The sequence below is a fragment of the Petaurus breviceps genome, unplaced genomic scaffold (genome assembly GCF_028583685.1).
Source record: "Petaurus breviceps papuanus isolate PSGF00001 unplaced genomic scaffold, PetGlider_PUasm1.0 90925, whole genome shotgun sequence".
Classification (NCBI taxonomy): Eukaryota; Metazoa; Chordata; class Mammalia; order Diprotodontia; family Petauridae; genus Petaurus; species Petaurus breviceps.
In genome coordinates, this window is record NW_027187380.1 from 37,439,480 (window position 1) to 37,460,180 (window position 20,701).

Sequence of the window (20,701 nt, forward strand, 5' to 3'; positions counted from 1 at the left end):
CTACATTCCCAATAAATCTAGCTTGTATTAAAATAGTGAAAGACAAGTCAAGATGGCAAGTCAAAAGAAGTAATATAGACCAATTTCCCCCACAGCTGCTTCAAAAAAAAAATCTAAGACCACAAGACTAAGAAGTTATCTAAGGAAAGATCACAGTGGGGCATCTCTCCAGTCCAAGATGACAAATTTGATTCATAGGCAAGTGACCAGGGAAGAAAATGTGCAAAAATGTTGGGCTAGGATTGTGGCTTCAGCCTGGGCCTAGGTCAGCAGTTTAGAATCTCCCAGAAGTTTTAGGGTCATGAACTCAGCCTCTGACCTCCAAAAAAGCAGAAGTACAGGATTGCCCAGAAAAGATTGCAGAGACTAGGCCAACAGCACAGAGTGCTGGTATCCAAAGTAGATGGCAAGCTCAGTGTTAGGGCCAGGATAGTAGCATAGGGGTGTCATAGAAGGGCTTGATTTAAGACTCAGCCCCCACAACTCTGATCAGAGCCAAGCTAATAGTCCATGATAACCAAGAATAGACTATAAAACTCATCTCTGCGTCCAGAACATGGCCACACCAGCAGCACACTCAAAGAAATTGGGGTGTTAGTCCCATATCTTTTGCCCAGAATTAGGGATAGTTTAGCATCACAAGCTCTTTGGAACTGTTGAAACTTTCACCCAGCTGACTGGGTCTGGGGCCAGCTAATGTTTTCTGGAGCACCACCCAGGGGAAATCTGCAGCTCTGTTGCCTCAACAGAAACTGGATTCTGGATACTGGAAAACCCAGAAGAGTAGTAATCAAACTGTACCCTTGATTTGACTCCATAGAGCCAATTGAAAGTCTAAGGCTCCCTGTCTCAAACTGCCCATATGATCCTTGAAGAACACAGCACCCAACCAAAGAAGGTAGTGGCAAGACCACTACATAAGAAAGACTAGAATCATGCAAAGCCACAACAGTCCTTCTACAAGTCCTGCCTATATTTAGGATCAGAGTCCTAACACAAAGTCCCAATTTAGGAAGTAAGGCTAAAAGAATAGCTAAACTAAAAAAGATAAAGAGTTATCTTGATAGACAAAACACAAACAGGGTTAAAATGATACAAATAAAATAAGGAAATAGTTTATTAAGCACTTATTTATGTATCAGACACTGTGCTGGTCACTAGAGAAAAAAGTTAAGAGGAAAAAGAAAGCTCATGCCCTCAATAAGTTTACCTTCCAATGGTGGGGGGAGACAATTCACAAAAGGGAACTAAAATGTGTGGTGGGGTAAATGTACCTAGCATCAGGGCATAGTTTTGGAGTCCAGAGAAAGGCAGACCAGTCCCAGCCTATCCACAAAGTAGACTCCTGGAGGAGCTCACCAATAGTTTAAAAAAAAAAAAAAGAGCAGGCCTTGTGGAGGAATATTTCATGGTGAGTAGGTTGTTGAGTCAGTAGATTTTAGCAGAGCAAGGGGGCTCTAGATATTGATGAAAGTTCTAGGTTGAGCTAGAAGTAAAGGGGATATGAAAGTCAGAATAGGGCCAGCAGGAAATGAGAGGGATAAAGAAAAGAATTGGAAGAGGAACTTTCAGAGGAAAGACTTGGAAAACTAACAGCTTAGTACAAGAGTTATAAAAAGAAACCTAAGTAACTGACTCCCTGAAAGTTAGAATGAACCAAACAAAAGTCAATGATTCCATAAAAAGAACAAGAACTATTAAAACAAAATCCAAAGCTAGAAAAAAATTGAAAAAAATGTAAGGTATCTCATATAAAAAACAACTGACCCAGGAAATGGGTCAAGGAGAACTAATTTAAGCATCATTAAACTACCTGAAAGACTGACCCAAGAAAGGAAGCTGGTTATTATATCATGAAAGAAAACTCTCCAGACATATTAGAACCAAAGGGCAAAGGGGAAAGAGAAAAACCCACCAACCATCTCCTTAAAGAAACCCCAAAATGAAACCTCCCAAGAATGTTGTAGGTCAAATGCTGGTCAAAGTTGTTGTTGTTTGTTCTTGGTTCTTGAAGAGGACCATGACATCAGGGAAGTGATGCCATGACATGCAAGTGAATTGGATTTAATTGAGGGAGAGCTCTGCAAAGTCATCAGCCTCACTTTCTCCTTCAGAGCCATCTGGATCCAGTGGCAAGATATAGATCAGGAGGACTGGAAATGACCCTGCCCATAGTGGTAGACCTTGGCCTAAGATCTTTAGCAGGTCTCAGTTTGACTGAGGCAACACCCATTCAGTGATTAAGGCTAGGTAAGAAAAGAGGCAGAGAATGGCCTGAAAAAAACACCAAAAAAAACCCAATCTGGGAGAAGACCCTCAGGATTTCTGGCCAAAACAAAAACAATTGCTGTTTAAATTAATTCTGAACCAGTCAGGGTCCAAACAGTGACCAAGTGAGGCTTGGCCTGGGACTTATTTTTGACTAATGAATGAGAGCCATAGTGATTTGGGTTTAAGATCAGGTTCTTAAAAAAAATCTAGCCTGTAAACCCCAAAAGAAAATTATAATGAAAGCAGTCACAAAGACAGAGCTCAAGCACAGTTAGGATCACACAAAATTTAGTACCTGCCACTTTAAGGAGTTGGAGAGTAAGGAATATGATCTTCCAAGAATACTTACTTATCAAAACTAACTAATGAATCTTTAATGAAACAGAGGACTTCCAAGCATTCTCAATTATAAAACTGAAGCTGAATAGAAGCTTTGCCTAAGGAAAAACCTCTGCATGCAACCAGAAATAGAATTCAGGCACTTAGGAACCATAGTAAGAATAACACGAGATTTAACTGCTACTACTATAGATAAAACACCTGGGCCTGGAATCATAAAGAGTTTGAATTGAGCCTCAGACACTTATCACCTGTGTGGCTCTAGGCCTCTAGAAATGGAAATGGCAAACTAACTTTTGTTTGCCTGTGGAGATGGAAATGCAAACCACTTCATTATCCTTGCCAAGAAAACCCCATGAACAGTGTTGGTGTGATGTAATCCACAGAGTCAAGAAGAGTCAGACATAACTGAACAACTATAGAAAGGGCAGATAATGTGGAATGTAACATTTTATTTTATTTTATTATTTTTTAAAGCAATTGGGGTTAAGTAACTTGCTCAAGGTTACACAGCCAGTTATTTCTGGGTGTGGTACTAAGTATCCGAGCCCGGATTTGATCCCCAGGTCATCCCGACACTGGAGCTGGTGCTCTTACTCGCTGAGGCTGCCCCTTGAATGTAATATTTTAAAAGACAAAAAAAAAATGCAGGCTTACAACCAACAGTGTCTTATGTATGATTCTATAGGGGGGATAAATGGACCTTTATTAAAATAGAGGCTTTCCAGAAGTTCCTGATTAAAAAGATCAGAGCCAAGTAGAAACTTTGAAATACAAAAATAAGAGTAAACAGAAACTTTAAAATGTCAGTAAGTGGTTCAGAAGGAATTTTATGTGTAGGATGTTTCTAATGGGCCGGGGGTGGGGTGGTCATACATATGCCTATTCAGAACCCTACTTTCATCAGAGTGATAAGAGTCATATAATATAAAGGGTTTGGAAGGATTTTGTTATATTTTGATGATTTTAAAAGAAGAAAGGAAGAAGTATGAAAGGACATACTAGAGAAGAAAGGAGGTGTGAATGAGAAGTATATCTTGCATCATCAGGAGTTAAAAGTAAAAGTCTATACAAAGAGGAAAGGTGTAGGGTAGATTAGACATCATTAGAATCTTGCTTTCATCTGAAGTGCTCCAAGGAGAATGGAAAACACACACACAGAGTAGAAAACACAAACACATGCAAAGTTTGATTTAGAAATACATTTAATTTACCAGGAAAATAAAAGGAAACAGATTGAGGGGGCAATAAGTGGAAGGATAGACTTATGAAAAGAATAAGTTATTAGTCAAATAAATACTGAACTGAGAATTTAAATTTAAACCATGAAGAGGAGTTTAAAATGGAAAAAAAGGGTAAGAACCTGTGATTGATATCTGAGTAGAGTAGAAGAGGGGCAGGGAAGTCAACACTGATTGCATCAAACACAGATCACTATTATTGAACACACTCTTGTTTCTCTACCTACTTCTTTATGAAGAGGAGCCAGGAAACAAAGAGAAGAAAAAAAGTTTAAGATAATAAAATAGAGCAAAATTAGCATTTAACAGTCATAAATGTGAATGTGAGTGGAATAAACTCACCCATAAAAGGGAAGAGGATAGCAATTATTAACAATAATCATAACAATAAGACAGCATACCAAAATTTTTCACACAGTCAAGGAAATCTTTAGGGGTAATTTTATGTCTCTAAACATCATCATCAGTAAAAGAGAGAAAGGATATATCAATTAATTATGTGTGGAAAAAAAAAACCCTGGAAAAACAGGTTATTCTTTTAAAATCCCAATTAAAAACCAAAATGTAAGTTGTAAAAATCAAACAAGAGGATAATAAAATTGAAAGCAAAACATTGAATTAACAGGGCAGCTAGGTGGTGCCGTGAATAGAGCACCGGCCCTGGAATCAGGAGGACCTGAGTTCAAATCCAGTCTCAGACACTTAATACTTATTAGCTGTGTGACATTGGGCAAGTCACTTAACCCCAAATGCCCTGCCTTTCCCCCTCCAAAAATGAAAAAAACAACAACATTGAATTAATAATTAAAATTAGTAGTTTTATTAAGTAAAAATAAAATGGACAATCCATTGGATTTTTTAAGAGGAAATCTAGTAGCAAAAATTAAAATTCAATTTACCACAAATGAAGAAAAAAAATAACATTATTAGAAATTATTTTGCCCAAATATATGATAATAAATTTACAACCTAGTTGTAATAAATAAATAAATAAATGAAACAGCCTCAAATTGTGGAAGGGGGAAGAAATTGAAGAAGACATAAATGATCTGCCAAAGAAAAAATCCCGAGGTTAGATTGAATCTTTTTAAATGATCAAAGGATGATTCCTCAAACTGCAAAACTATGAAAACAATGAATCCTGCAATTCCTTTTTTTATACAAATATGGCCTTAATATCTAAGTAAAAATCAAAACAGAAAACTATAGAGCACTACTCCTAATGAACATTGGATCCAAATAAATAAATAAAATATTATCCAAGAGAATGCACAGCATATCACAAAGATTATACACTATGACCAGTTTACATTTATAGTAGGAATGTTTATGCATGGGTTAGTATAAAGAAATTATAAATTAAAATGAACATGTAATTACAAAAACAACAGCAGTCATACATGATTAGCATATTAATAGTTAACAGGAAAAAGCTTTTGACAAATATGACTTTTAAAAAACACTAGAAAACTTTGAAATTTATGGATTTTTCCTTAACAATGTAATACATATCTATAACAAAGATTCAGCTTTATATTAAATGTGTGCCTTTCTAATAAGATTGAGGTTAACATAAATATGTTCATTATCATCACCTCTCTTTGTTAGAGTGTTAGAGTACTAGATATAATAATAAAACTAGGAAAATGAAACGAAAGGACTAAGCATAAGAAAATTATGGCTTTTTGTAGATGATATGAAGGTGTATTTAGAAAGTAAAATAAAAATAATTTTGAAACAACGACTTTAGAAAATTTGCAGAATATATTAAAAATCCACATAAATCATAAGCTACAAAATAATTGTTGTATTTTATCAATAAAATTCAGCAAGAAAAGATAGAAAGAGAAAAAGCATTCAAAATAACTACAGAATATAGAAAATACTTTGTAGTTTACCTATAACTTCACATATAAGAACTACATGTTCCTATGTAACTGTATGTCCTATATAACTATAAAATATTTTATGCAAATAAAGATAGTCCTAAATAATTGGAGAAATTTAAATTTTTCATTGTAAGGCTCAGTCAATAATATTAAAATGAAAAACTATCCAAATTAGTTTACTTATTCAATGTCATACTAATTAAGCTACTACTGGTTTAGTTTGCAGAGATAGAAAAAAATAATAATAATGAAATTCATCTTGGAGGAAACAGGAATAATGGAAAAGAAAGGAGGTGGGTGGGGAGCAGGGCCTAGCAATGTCAGAACTCAAAGTATACTACAAAATCATCAAAAGCATTTGGGGCTAAGAAACAGAGAGGTTGATCAGTAGAACAGAGTAAGCATACAACATAAAGAAGCAAACAAACCAAGTAGCCTAGTGTTTGATAAACCCAAAGACTTATATCATTGGTATATAAATACACTATTTGACCATAACTGCTGAGAAACCTGTGAAGCAGTTTGACAAAAACTAGGTATAGGCTAAACATCTCTCACCATATACCAAAATGAGAGCCAAATGGATATATGACTTTATATATGATCTAAAATTTCACATCATCAGCAACTAGAGGAACAAGGCAGAAAATCTCTTTCAGAACTGTGGATAGTGGAACAGTTAAGTCAAACAAAAGATAAGTAGGGTCCCAGAAGGCAAAATTCATCATTTTGATTACATAAAATTAGAAAGTTTTTGTACAAATAAAACTAATGCCATTAAAATTAGAAGGGTTACAGGTAACAGGGAAAAAATTCTTTGCAGCAAGTGTTGCTGATGAGAATCTCATTTCTAAAATATATAAGGAACTAATTCAAATTTGTTTGAACAAGAGCTATTCCCCAATAGAAGTTGGGGGATGTGACATCATAGGAAATGAACAGTTTTCAAAGGAAGAAATCCTAGTATTCAACAACCATTTGAAAAATTCTCCAAATCACTAATAATTAGAAAAATGTAAATTAAAGCAACTCCAAAGTTCTACCTCATACTTATCAGATAGGCAAAATTAACTAAAAAGGAAAATGACAAATATTGGAAGGATTGCAGAAATACTGATACATTAATACACTATTGGTATAGCCATTCTGGAAAACAATTAGAAAGTATGTCCCCAAAATTACTAAACTATACATATCCTTTGACTCTCTCATACTCCTGTTTGGCCTTAATCCCAAAGATGTCAAAGAAAGAGGAAAAAGACCCATTTGTACCAAAATATTTGTAGCTGCTTTTTGTGGAGACAAAGACCTGAAACTAAGGGATACCTAACCATTGGGAAATGGCTGAACAAATTATGTAATGGAATATTATTTTGTCAAAATAAATTTCAAAATGAATTTTCCAGGAATCCTGGAAACTGATGACATATGAAGTGAACATGTCAAGGAAAGCAGTTAACTCAACAATACTATGAAAGTAAACTATTTTGAAAGCCTTATTTCACATCAGAGTATTGACTAACAGTGATTGCAGAGGACCAACGATAATGCATCTTATCACCCTCCCCCAACCCTGACAAAGAAGTAATGAGATATTTTTTAATATGGCCAATATGGAATTTTTTTCTTACTTAATGCATATTTTTACCTGGTTTTGTTTATGATTTTCTTTTATTTTTTAATTGAGGAGACTTTTTTCAGTAGGGAACAAAATTTATTTTTGTTCATTAAAAAAGTAAATTTTTTAAAATGGAAATAATGGTTTTATAATGCCTGGAAATAATGAGAGATTAAGTGTTTTGCTTAAGGACACATAGGCAGTATATGCTATAGGCTGAACATGTTGGACTCGGAGTAGGTCTTTTTGACTCTGAGACCATCTACTCCATCATGCCTCCCATTGGAAAAGCTGGTCTTATGTGATTTTAAAGAGATAAAAGCAAAAGTCTTTAGGGTTATTTATGAGCTGCAAACCTAAAAATAGGTGTGGAAAGCTAGTAAATAACTGAAGTTCTCATTTGTCCATTAAGAATGATGTAAAAATTACTTAGTATTTTATCAGCTGTAGTTCTGCTATCCCCACTGGTACCACCTCTCACAGGCCCCTATTCTTACTTCTTAGCAAATATTTAGCCTACTTGGAGGAGACTAAGGGATGTGATAGCTCTCTACAAGTATTTGAAGTGTTGTCATGTTGATGAGATATTAGTTTTGTGCTGCTTAGTCCCACTGGGTAGAACTAGGAATAATGGGTGGAAAATGCAGGAAGGCAGATTTCAATTTCATGGGAGAAAAGACTGTCCAACAATTAAAGCTACCCAAAGAAGAATGGGACACCTTGAAAGGCAACAGTTTAATCAATTTTCAAGAAAAGAATTGTCAGGAATATTTTAGAGAGGGTACAAATAAGAGATGTAGATTGAATCAGGTAGCTTCTAAGATCTCTTCCAACTCTGGGGTGCTGTATGATGCTGCTCCTTAATAGAAGCAGCTAGTGAAATTAGGTATTATAAACTTAAAGAAATGGGAAGAAAAAGCAGCCACATTTGTAACAGAAGCAGATGATATGGATGTGTGGGATTTGGGGAACATGGAACTTCTACAAGATAAAACTTTGAGCATATGCCTCAGAAGTGAGTCTAGGAGAGTTGTAAAACTTTACCAAGTAGTTGAAGGAGCCACTATTAGTTACGTGTGGGCAGGAGGGATGCAGCTACAAAGCCAATCAGAGAAGGGGCTACTGTCAGAGAACTGGCAATCAGCCTGGTTTGGAAAAGTCATTTTGAGCTGTCATTGAGGAGTGGAGTTGGAGGACTCCTTAATGAAACCAAATCCCATTGTCAGTTACACTGGTAGATTTCATTCACTCTTAACCAACAACTTTTCATCTTAATCTTCCAGCATCCAGGATCAAGATAAGATGCTTCAGGCCCTATGGAATACATGTGAAAAACTTCCCAAGGCCAATTATAATAACATCAGGTAAGTAGAAATGGAAAGCATCTGAATGATGTTCATTTTCTTGTCTCTGGTCTTCCACAGAATTTGTAAGCTGAATGGACTCCCGTTTCTGTGACCCAGGATCCAGGTGACCAACAGTTTCTCTCTATTAGTAATCTGATAGGCATTTAACATTTGTTTATCATTGAAAGCACTAGTTATCATGAAAAGGCATTTATCAATGTCTATGTATGCTTAGTTTTAACATTAATTATTTCCAATAAGTCCCTCTTAACTAACCCGGGATTATCACCACCAACAACCACTTCAAGATACCATTGACAAAGAGAACCTCTTTATCTTTACCAAGAACCCCTCAACTCACAGCACTGTATCTGACTCAGGTAACTTCCTCAGCAGAAACTTGCTGAACTTTGTTGCTTTTCTACTTGCAGAAGCATACAGTCTGGCCAGTATACATGACTTTATTTTATTTTTGCTTTATTTTCCTGAGTCTGGCCTTTGGTCTGAGAACTTTGTCTTTTCAAGAAACTAGTGATCAGAAAAGAAAAAAAAACAACTTCTGTTCTTTAGTTCAGGAGTTTACATGAAAACCAGTTGTCAGTGAATGTAGGCATTTAAAACAGGACTCTGTTCAATGTCAACATTATCTCCAATTACCACCATCCACCTTTTTTAATTGTCTAGATTTGTTTGCATTTGCTTTAGCACATTTCTCCCAAACAGAAGAGTGAACTCCCATCTTGCCTTGATCATCATTCTTATTTCACAGGGATATTGTGAGAGTTAGGTGATAAAACTGAAAGAGAGCTCCTTTATCAGTATCTTCCTTCCTGGGTATTAGTAGCAGAGTCTTTGCTTAAGGTTAAAAGTGGGGACAACTAATGATGATGGCTTTAGTGGGGTTCTCATTTTTCATAAGGTATGTCTCTCATTGAGTTATTGATTCTATTTTTGAAATCCAGCCCCTATCTTATTGATTCTACATGTTAAAATGTCAAGTCACTTATTTGCTGATTCTGTGTTTTCACAAGAGTTCCTTACTGTCAGTCTTCAACACTCTCTCCTGCTTGATACTCCCCCATCCACTACATGGTCTTCAGGAACGTCTTCTACTCTATTGACTATATGGTTAAACAGTGTCCTATTTTCTGTTTTTTTCTGGGGTATCATTGTGTGTATAGATACATTTGTGTGTTTTATTGCTGTGTTTAACACTGATCATCAGCATAGTTATATAAGATGGTTTTCAGTTTGGTAATTTTTAATAGTGAATGAAGCAAACTGCCAAAGCAAATTCTTTTTTTTCTTTTTAAACATCTTTTTTCCCCAGCTACTATTTCCCCCCAGCCCTCCAGTGTTTATAATCTGTTGTGCAAAAACTAGGAACATCAAATACATGTAATAGATTTATCTCAAGTCCCTCTTTGATATATCAGATTTCTTAAACTCCCAGACCTATTAAGCTTGCCATGTAGGGAAAAGAAAAATTAGTTTCTACAGATACTTTTCTGTGCATGGGTTTATCTCTTTCTCCTTACATGTGTGTCTGACTCTAATAGAATACAAATGTCACTGTTATGGGGAAAAAGAAGATAGCAGAAAATGGGTTTTCAATGATGTGCTAAGATATCATGTATTGGATCTTGGGGAATAGTGAAGAATTTCTTAGAGATGGTATTTATTTGAAGCAGGTATAGGCATCTTGCTGAGATCTGAGCATGTCTTTTTCTGGCAAAAGAATATTGCAGGAACTACTTAGCCCAAAGCCATGAGGACAATGATGATTACACTTACATCACATTTTAGGATTTACAAAGCATTTTCCTCATAATATTCTTATGTTGCAAAAGAAAATGTTAAGATGGACTTCTGTCAGATATATGTACCAAAGTAAGTATAGAGTATGAGTTCTTGGTTAGTTGAGCTGCACAGAACAAAATCCCTATCGAGGCATCTAGCCCTTTTTCAACCAATACCTTTTGATTTCCTTTCAGATACTTGATCAAATTTTTAGCTAAATTGTCAGAATTTCAAGACACAAACAAGATGACCCCTAGTAATATGGCTATTGTACTAGGACCCAACTTGTTGTGGCCACAAGCAGATGGGTGAGTAAAGCACAAGTTGTTGAGAGTGATGTTAGCAGGAGAAAAATAACGGGAATGTAAAGCAATTACCAGTAGTGTTCATGTTTCAAGCCTTTGTAGCCCTCTCATGCTAGCTTTGTGGAATATTATTTTGGTCACAAGAAGGGGATGCCATACGCTACTGAAGCACTTCCCTTCTCCATCTCTCCCACCCACGTTGACATCCTCAGCTCAGGATTATCCTGGTGATGAAATATAGAAAAGTGCTAAGTTAGCCTGGGTATCAAGGTAGTAGTGTCTCCATAGCAGGGGCAAAAACCTAGCAAAACATACAGAAAACTTTTGCAGGGCTCTTTCTAACACTTTGTCTTCTCAGACATAGTCTTGACCAAAGATTCCAAATGCCCTTGGCATAACTCATGCTTCTTGAAGTTCCCAAGAAATCTCTGCCTTCCTTTGTCCATGACCTTCTGTTGTATGTTTTAGGAACATTACTGAGATGATGACCACAGTTTCTCTGCAGATCGTTGGGATCATTGAGCCTATCATCCAACATGCTGATTGGTTCTTCCCTGGGGGTATGTAGTGGGTGATGCTAGATTGTGAGGACCAGTGTCTGGTGGGCACCATTAGGAAATAGGAAGTTTAGGACAATATAAAGATCATTACCAGCTCCAAGGACATTTAAAATTATGCATTGCTACCTCAAACATTTTCTATACCATGCCCACTTTCAGGTACATCAGAAAGGTCAAGCCCATGCCTATTGGCACCATGAGCAGAATTTTTACCAGAGGGAATTTTTACTCCAAGTCATTATTGCACTAGAAAGCAAAAGTCTCTTGCCTTCTAGTGTATAATGTCATTCAGTGATCTACTGACAGAATCTTGATTTGTCTAGCAAAGAGTATACATTCAATAAATGTCTGATGAATACTGAGCTCATATAAACATAGGTTAGGAGAACTGGAATGGACCTTTAAAAATCAGAACCTGCTCATTTTATATATGAAGCAAATGAAGTCCAAAGAGATGAAGTAACAACTTAGCAAGTATTTATGAAATCCCTATTATTGTCTTATATCCATATATGTGGATATGCATATATGTACATACACATGTGTGTATATATACAATATAGATATAAATATATATGATGAATGCTAGCATATAAAGTTGTTTTTCCAGTAGTGATATAGTTTTGTTATTTATCTAAACTCTGAGGTCCTATTCCCTTGGTAGCCAGCACATATAAATAAGAGGCTGATTTCCTTATCTGTCTCATAAATTAGCCATGCAAACTTTTTCCAAAACATATAGAAATATTTTGAGCAATAAATAACATCATCATCCAAATAAGTGTAAGATCATAGTATTTAGATCTACAAGACACTCTTAGACATGATCTAATCCAACCCCATCATTTCATTTAACCGATGAGAAAACTGAGGACCAGAGAAGGAAAGTGACTTTGCTAAGGTCACACAATAGTAGGACAGTAATCGTATCTCTGATTTCTTAAATCTGGTGTATTTTCTGCTTCACCACACTACATTTACAGAGACCGAATCTATAACCTTTGCCTTTCCACTCCCATTGTCATATATAGGCTGTCCCACAATGCTTATAATGTATTCCCTCCTCACTTCTATCTCTCAGAATTCCTAGCTTCCTTTAAGGCCCAGCTCAGATACCATTTCCTAGTGAGTCTTGTTTTCATAAGATACCAGTGCACCCCACCAAAAAATTACCTTGTACTTAATTTGTATGTATTTAGTATTTATTTATTTTATACGTATATTGTTTTCAACAAGAGAAGGTAATTTCCTTGACGGTGGATACTGTCTCTTTTTTTGTCTGTGTATCCCTAGTGTCTGTGCTCACAGTAGACACTTAATTAATGCTTGTTGGCTTGATTGTTAGCTTGAACCAACTGAGATAATTGGACTTATAATAGTTCTACATCCTATTCTTGTTGCCAAATTAGTGACATTACTTTGTAATAATGCTTTTCTCCTCATAAGGCAGCTACTGCTAAGGTTAAGAGTGGTCCACATGGATAGAAGACTCTGAGCTTGCTAGCTCTGTATTCTAACCCCCTGTGGAAACCAGTCTCATGCTAATCTAACACTGAAAAAAATCTAATTCATATTATTTCTGCTTTGTATGTCACCATCTGAGAGATGAGTTATTGATTATTCTGAGAACTCTATTGATGGCAAAGAAAGGAAACTAGGAAGAGGATAAGGATAGGGATGTTGTACAAAAATGTGAATAAGAAAATGGGGTTGGAGAGATGGAAAGTTGTAGCTCTGTGGGTTCTGGGAAAAGTTGGTAAGTAAATTTCTATGAAAAAAAGGAATTGCTAGGCTAAAGTTAGTGGCATGGGGAATGGGTGAGATGAACCTTTCTATGTGGGAAAGCAAGAGAGGAAGATACCTCTTGCCCTCATCAATCAGAAGGTGTGGGGGTGGGGAGGGGTGGTCATAGGACATGAGGCTTTACACACTCATTCTTTCTTTCCTGGCAGAGATAGAGTTCAATGTGACAGGTAATTACGGGAGCCCTATACATGTGAACCACAATGCCAATTACAGCTCAGTGCCATCTCCTGATATGGACCCTCCTGATCAGAGACAGCCTGAACCAGCCCGGAGGCCCCTCAGTGTGGCTACTGATAATATGATGTTGGAGTTTTACAAGAAGGATGGGTATGATCAGATATTTCTTTCTCAGCTCTGGGAAAGGCAGATGGGGAGGGAGGTATAAGAGAAATGCAGTTTGATGGAAAGTTTGTAAACCTTGGCAGCAGTTGAAAGACATCCAAATGTCTGTTGAATTCATAAAAGCATAGGTTAGTAAAACTGAAATGGATAAAAATTTGAATCTTATTATAGAGTTCTGCGTCACTCATACTACTCAGCAGTAAGGACGAAAAACAACAAAACAACAACAAAAAATGGCATCTTTCATTTAAACTTTATGTAGAGTTCAGGGTATTAGTCTGTAGCCAGGATCAAAAACAACAACAAAACCCTGCATATCCTGTTCCTAGTCGACAGCCAGAATAAGACACACACACACACTTCTCTTTTTATGCCACTTTATATGAACCAAGCAGTCGCTTCTTCAAAGGAAGAAGAAATAAAAAGCACAGTCATTAAGATCTAGATAATGAGAACTGAAGCTAGATCCTTTTTAGTGCCTCCCACAATGCCCCAAACAGGGAACTAGGGTAGTTAGCTTGCTCCATTAAAAAGGCATGTTATAGGGGTGGCCAGGTAGCACAGCGAGTAAGAGCACTGGCTCCAAATGTCGGGATGACCTGGATCAAATCCGGGCTCAGATACTCAGCACCACACCCAGAAATAAGTGGCCGTGTAACCTTGAGCAAGTTACTTAACCCTGATTGCTTTAAAAAAAAAAAAAGCCATGTTATGAAATATTTTAGAAAGGTTATGAGCCTTAAGATAAGGGTGCTCTCCTCTGTCTGCAGACCAGCTTTTCTGTATGGTGATAGGGAAGGCTGGGTAGGAAGTCTGGAGCCTCATTTTCCATAAAGAGGGTGAGCAACCTTCCTTTTCCAAAGTGACCAGATAGAGTTCCTTCACTGTTAACTGGAGACCTTGGGATTCATCTCAGAGGTTTTGGGGGGTTATTTATCTTTTCTGTTAAGAATAAGATATGGCATATTTAAGGAGATTGGGAGAGTACCAGAAATTCACAGTTCTCAGGGAAGAACTTCTAATTTTTGTGTGAATGTGAAACAATAGTTGTTATTAGGGAATTGTCCTTAAATCCCATTTTCATGGGTGGACTTTAAAATGCTATTTTACTTTTCTCCATGCAGTGATTGGTAATCTTTGTTTAGAGCACCTACAACCTGATCAAAGCCTCACAAGACATTATGGGAAGAATCTACACCTGGATTTATAACCCTGGTTCGCATTTGCTCCTTGTGTTCCTTAGTCTAGTCAGTCTGCTCTTCCAGCTCTCTGACCCTAAGTGGGTCTAGTTCCTAAATACCTTCATCTGGAAAAAACTTTCTTTTTTTTTTTTTTTTTGGCAAGGCAGTTGGGGTTAAGTGACTTGCCCAGAGTTGCAAAGCTAATAAGTCTCAAGTGTCTGAGGCAGGTCCTCCTGACTTCGGGACCTATTCACTGCACTACCTAGCTGCCCCTGACAAAACATTTTAGAATGATTTCTAAAGAGTTATATATTGTATCTTGTTATACTTGGGGCACTAACAGTCTGCTAACCATCAGTGGGAAAGAGACAGTGAGCAAATAGTCACCAGGTTAGCTGACATCTAGAGTTACTTTTGCCACTACTAGAGTTCTCTAGAACCAGCTAAATCCAATGTTATCAACCTTTCAGAAATGTCATTCTAGCACTTTATTCTGATGTATAGTTCTTGTGTCAATCATTCATTAGTGTGTATGAGGTCTCTCTACACATAACCAAAATATTTTCTCTAACAAAGTAAATTCTTAATTGCTTAAGAATTTTATTAAAATGAAAGTACAGTTCTTACTAATTAAGTATGATCCCTGCCCTGGCTTTTTCTTAATGAATTTTCCCATTTCTAGCATGCTTTATGCTATATATGCTTTAAATATATAAATATATGCATCTGAATAACTATGCTCCAGAGGTACAGAAGACTGATTTCATGTACACAGATACCTATATCATATTGGCACAGGTATTCATTGTTGAATGAGCTTCAAAATCAATTTTCTCCAAATAAATTTCACTAGCAAGTTAGAATCACTTGGGCTCTATTGATGTCTCTTTTAATGTCAGTGGTTCTGAGGTTTTTACTTTTATGATTTGCATTTCAAAATACTCAATACCCACCAACTAATGTGTCCATATTATTATTATTATTATCAAAAAATTGATTTAGTTAAAAATTGGGTCAACCATGTCACTTAAAAAGTTGATGCTTATTCAAAATGTACTTCTTACACATATATTATAATATCTTCTACAGTGATAGATTTGTTATGTATTTAAAAAATAACAGGAATTAGAAATTCAAATATCCCAAGAAAAACTAGCTTCATAACTGATGCTCCACAGAAATATTTATTCCATACCTAACAGACTGAGGATGAGTTAATTTGTGGGAATGGTGATGTCAGTTAGAAGACATTAACTTTTGTAGCTCTTTTTTAATATCCACTTTGTAGTTGTGTTGCTCTTTTTCTTACTAAAAGGAACTTACAAAGCAAAATACTCATCAGAAATGATGCTATTAAATGGAATAGCTTATAGCTCTTATATCATTGCTTTTCTTCTATCAGAGAAGAAGGCAAAACAATGAAACTTGTAATTGGCCTCATTGTATTCAAGACATCATTGAGTTTTTAATCTGAAATCTTTGTAATTAGGTTTTCTCAGTGCATAATGCAGTGAAATTTGCCTATCAGAAGTTTATTTCACCTTAAGGAAATTTCAATAATCTTTTCTGTTTTCTAGCCATGCAAAGAGCACTACTTGTTTTCATATATATGTATATGTATATACATACATACATATATATCCACACACAGAGAGCTAGATGCTTTCTAGCTTTTCTAGATGGCAGGTAGATAACTTGGTGGGCCTGTAATTAGGAAGACCTGAGTTCAAATCCAGCTTCATATTGTTAGTAGCTGTATGACCTTGGACAAGTCACTTAACCTCTATTTGCCTTAATCCACTGGAGAAGAAAATAATAAACCACTCCAATATCTTTGCTAAGAAAATCCCATGGACCCTATGGTCCATGGAGTCATGAAGATTTGGACATGAATGAAAACTGAAAAACAAATATATGTGTATGTATATACATATATATAAATAATATGTGTGTTATTTAATTGAGAAATAATGTATAATTGTGTCTTACCATTGAATTGAGGAATTAATAAGTCAACATTTACTTATGTATAACTACTGTGGACCAGTTAACTTACTGTTAGGCACTGGAGATACAAGTACAGGTACAAAGAATGAAACAATCCCTTCTCACATTCAACATATACTCTATGGGGGAGATAATAAGTATTTGTATGTACAAATATGTACATATGTACATATGCAAATGTTTACTTGTGTTCATATAAATATAGATGTGTATATATTATACATATATACAAATACAACTTTATATTTAACTATGTAGATATTTGTGTTATTCTGTGTATTTGTATATATAGAATAAACACAAGTATTTGTTTATATGTACATATATACATACATGTATATAGAAAGAATAAGTACAAATATCTACAAAGTAGTTAAGATAGTTTAAGAGAGAGAGCATATGGGGCAGCCAGGTAGCACAGCGAGTAAGAGCACCGGCTCCAGTGTCGGGATGACATGTGGATCGAATCTGGGCTCAGACACTTATTACCCACCCAGAAACACCTGGCCCTGTAACCTTGAGCAAGTTACTTAACCCCAATTGCTTAGTGGTGGCCAGGTGGCTCAGCTAGTAAGAGCACCGGCTCCAGTGTCGGGATGACCTGGGGATCAAATCCGGGCGCAGATACTTAGCACCACACCCAGAAATAACTGGTTGTGTAACCTTGAGCAAGTTACTTAACCCTGATTGCTTTAAAAAAAGAGAGAGAGCGCGCATACTAGAAACAAGGAGATGGAAGATACTGTGTTGTTTATGATGAACAGAGAAGCCAGTTTAGCTCATTTAGAGACTTCAGGGGAGACTCATTCAATGAGACTAGAAAGATAGTTTGGGGTTAGATTGTCTAGGACTTTAAAAGTTAAACAAAGTGGTTTAGATTTTATACTGAAGGCAATAGGAGGCCACTGGAATTTATTGAGTAGGGGAGTCACATGGTCAGATTTGCACTTAAGGAAAATTACTTTGGCAGTAGTATATAAGATAGACTGGAGAAGTGAGAGATTTGAGGAAGGAAAACCAATTAGGAGGACATTGTAGTAATCCAGGAGGATATTTGGAATAATGAAAGACTTAACCATGGCATGAGTAGAGAGAAGGGGTCAGATATAAGTGCTATTGTGACAATGGAGGTGATAACCGCAACTAGTTTGGCAACTGGTTAGATATGTAGGCTAAGGAATCTTGAGGAGTTGAAGATAATATCAAGGTGGGAGACTGAAATCTTCAACAGAAATAGGGAAGTTTGGAAGAAAGGAAGGTTTGCAAGGGAAATATGAATTCAGTTTTGGACAATTTGAGTTTAAGATATCTCTAGGACATGCAGTTTGAAATGTCCAATAGGTGGTTGATGATACAAACTAAAACTCAGAAACTAGACCAACTAGAGCTGAAAATATAAATCTGACAAGTTTATTACCAAGAAAGTATGGAAAGAGAAGAAAAACAGGGCCTAGCATAGGACCTTGGGGACAACATACAAATAAGGTAATGATATTAATGATGTGCCAACATAAGAGACTGAGAAAGAAAAGTCAGATAGGTCAGAAGCCAGCTAGGAGAAAATCATTACATTCAGTGTATGAATCAATGTATCATTACAGAAACCCAGAGAGGATAGATGTCCAATAGGAGTGAGAGGTCCACAAGTGTCAAATGCATCAGACAGGTTAAGAAGAATTAGGATTGAGAAGAAGCCATTATATTTGGCAGTCAAGAGATTGTTAGTAATTTTGGAAAGGGCAGTTTTCATTTAGTGAAGAGGTGACAGACTAGAAGGAAAAAGAGTTAATGATAGAATAAGTGACAGTTGTCAATATAAACAATTTTTTTCAAGGATTTTACCTGAAAAGGGGAGGAGCGATACAGGATGTGCCTTGAGGGGATGATAAGATCAAGTGTTTTTTTTAAGAATGGGAGAGACTCAGACATGTTTGAAAGCAGTAGGATATTGATTAGCTTTTAGAAAGAGGTTAAGGAGAGAGGGGTGATGATTGTGGGAACAATCTGCTGGGGAATATTGTTGAGAATATAATCAAATACTTGTGCAGATATCTTGTTAAGAAGAGCTACCCATTGAGAGAATCAACTATCAAACTAGACCACTACTCTTAAGGCAATTACTAAATGCCAATTGATTGAGTGATGCCCTCTGTTAGCAGACATGAGGTGGACAAAGGAAACTGAGACAGACTTAGACAAGTAGGAGAAGAGCAAGTATAGAATTGTGCCAGAGAAAGTCAGAGAGAGACAGACAGAGACAGATATACAGACAGAGAGACAGAGGGAGACAGAGAGATACAGAGATTTTTCCTTGAATATCATTCACCAACCCTTATTTCCTGAGGAATAAAATTCCTGCCTCCCCTTCTCCCAGATTACCAGGGCATTCCCAAGGGCAAGCAGGTTGTTCCACAGATGTCTCAGACCCACATGGCTTGAATTCTACGATGGATCCTAGAACCAAGACAGTCCAATCCTGTGAGCACTACAAATAATAACCAGTTGCCCTTGATACATATATAGATATAGATGATATAGATATAGATGTGGTCAGCCACCTTCAGTGAGAATCAAAGGTATAGATTTGTGATATCCCATAGTATAAATGTTCATATGCTTCCAATTTTGACCTGAAGTTTACCTAGATATGACCCAAATATGATTTTATGAATCCTATCATTGCCTTAACAGGGAAAAAATAAAGATGAATACATAATTGGGCAAGAATTCCCATCCCAATTTAACTCTCTCTTTTTGGAAATCAAACATCTGCACTGTTTTTCCCACTATAGTAAACATGCCAAACCAAAATTCTGTGAGGTATCTGTAACCCAACTGCTATGCTCATCCACAGCCCTATTTACAGTCAAATCAGTCTCAGGTTTTAAATATTGAAAGTATGTATTGCTGTTCTACTTTGATATCAATATATTTGAATGTTTGTTTGGGGAGAGGGAAGTTCTTGGCTTGACTAATAAACATGGTAAGTGTGTGACTTTTGTTCCTTCCTCCTTTATTACTACCCCACATTATGGGCACTGGAGTTATAGGCACGCAATGGCATCTATTTCCTTATATAAATGGCTTATTTTGGTTTAATGTATGATCTGCTTTTTGGCTAGGGAGATATATGAACCACAGTCCTACTTTACACTTCTGTATCTGACTTTGATCTAAATTAAAGGGAAATTTACAAGGTCAGTTCACTTGAAAGTAGATGGCTCTTCCTGCTATACAATCTCACCTCCTCCATCCCCATTCCCACCACACTGTCTCAACAAACATCTGTATTGATTTATGGGATATTTTCACCATGAGCAATGGAAAATAAATTTTGACCACATAAAAAGTACAAAGTGGAGTAAGGGGCATATTTATATACCCATGCTCTTGACAAGGGCTCCTTTATTAGGGGATAGCCTTCTCACCCAAAGAAAGATTTAGTTTCTTTGACACTAATATTTGTATGTTTTTGTCCATGCAGCCTTAGGAAAATCCAAAGGTATGGTATCCGCTAGTAGCTGCTGGGCCATGTTCAGCCTTTTAAATCTTAAGCTAGCTATGTCCCAGTGAATTCTTCAAGAGGTTGATTGCTCCGTGTTTGATTGCTTGGCAGAATTTATGCTGTGTTTTTAAATTTGAATCCTAAAGTTGTGAAGTCTAACCTCCACAGTTTGCATATGAGGAAACTGAGGCATAGAAGGCATTTGCCGAAAGCCATATAAGTAAGCAGCAGAGCCAGTCTAGACTATAGATCTCATGATGCCCACTCAGGGACAATTTCTACTACACCAAGAGACCAACACAGTTGTTAAATTTGCTTTGTATCTTACCATGCTTTAAAGAACTGATCTGATGTTTCTGCTTATTTTGAGGTAACCTAAAGTAATATCCATGTATTTTCCCTTCCCTTGCTCAAAATCTTTCTAAATGATAACATCTTTTACATTGAGGGAAGATTTGAGATTGTGGCACAACAGACTCTTAATATGGCCA

General features: G+C 36.4%; 1 protein-coding gene across 5 annotated transcripts in view; it reads left to right on the top strand.

Moving 5' to 3' along the window:
• ARHGAP44 (Rho GTPase activating protein 44) overlaps window positions 1-20,701 on the top strand; it is a 190,100-nt gene that overhangs the window by 133,900 nt on the left and 35,499 nt on the right. For 4 of the 5 annotated variants that reach the window (XM_069076818.1, XM_069076822.1, XM_069076821.1 and 1 more), the window contains exons 13-17: window positions 8,642-8,722; window positions 10,699-10,812; window positions 11,278-11,369; window positions 13,322-13,502; window positions 20,190-20,207. In XM_069076818.1, coding sequence (XP_068932919.1) covers window positions 8,642-8,722; window positions 10,699-10,812; window positions 11,278-11,369; window positions 13,322-13,502; window positions 20,190-20,207 — 486 coding nt within the window. The remainder of the gene's footprint in view (window positions 1-8,641; window positions 8,723-10,698; window positions 10,813-11,277; window positions 11,370-13,321; window positions 13,503-20,189; window positions 20,208-20,701) is intronic. The other variant, XM_069076819.1, reaches the window with a different exon arrangement.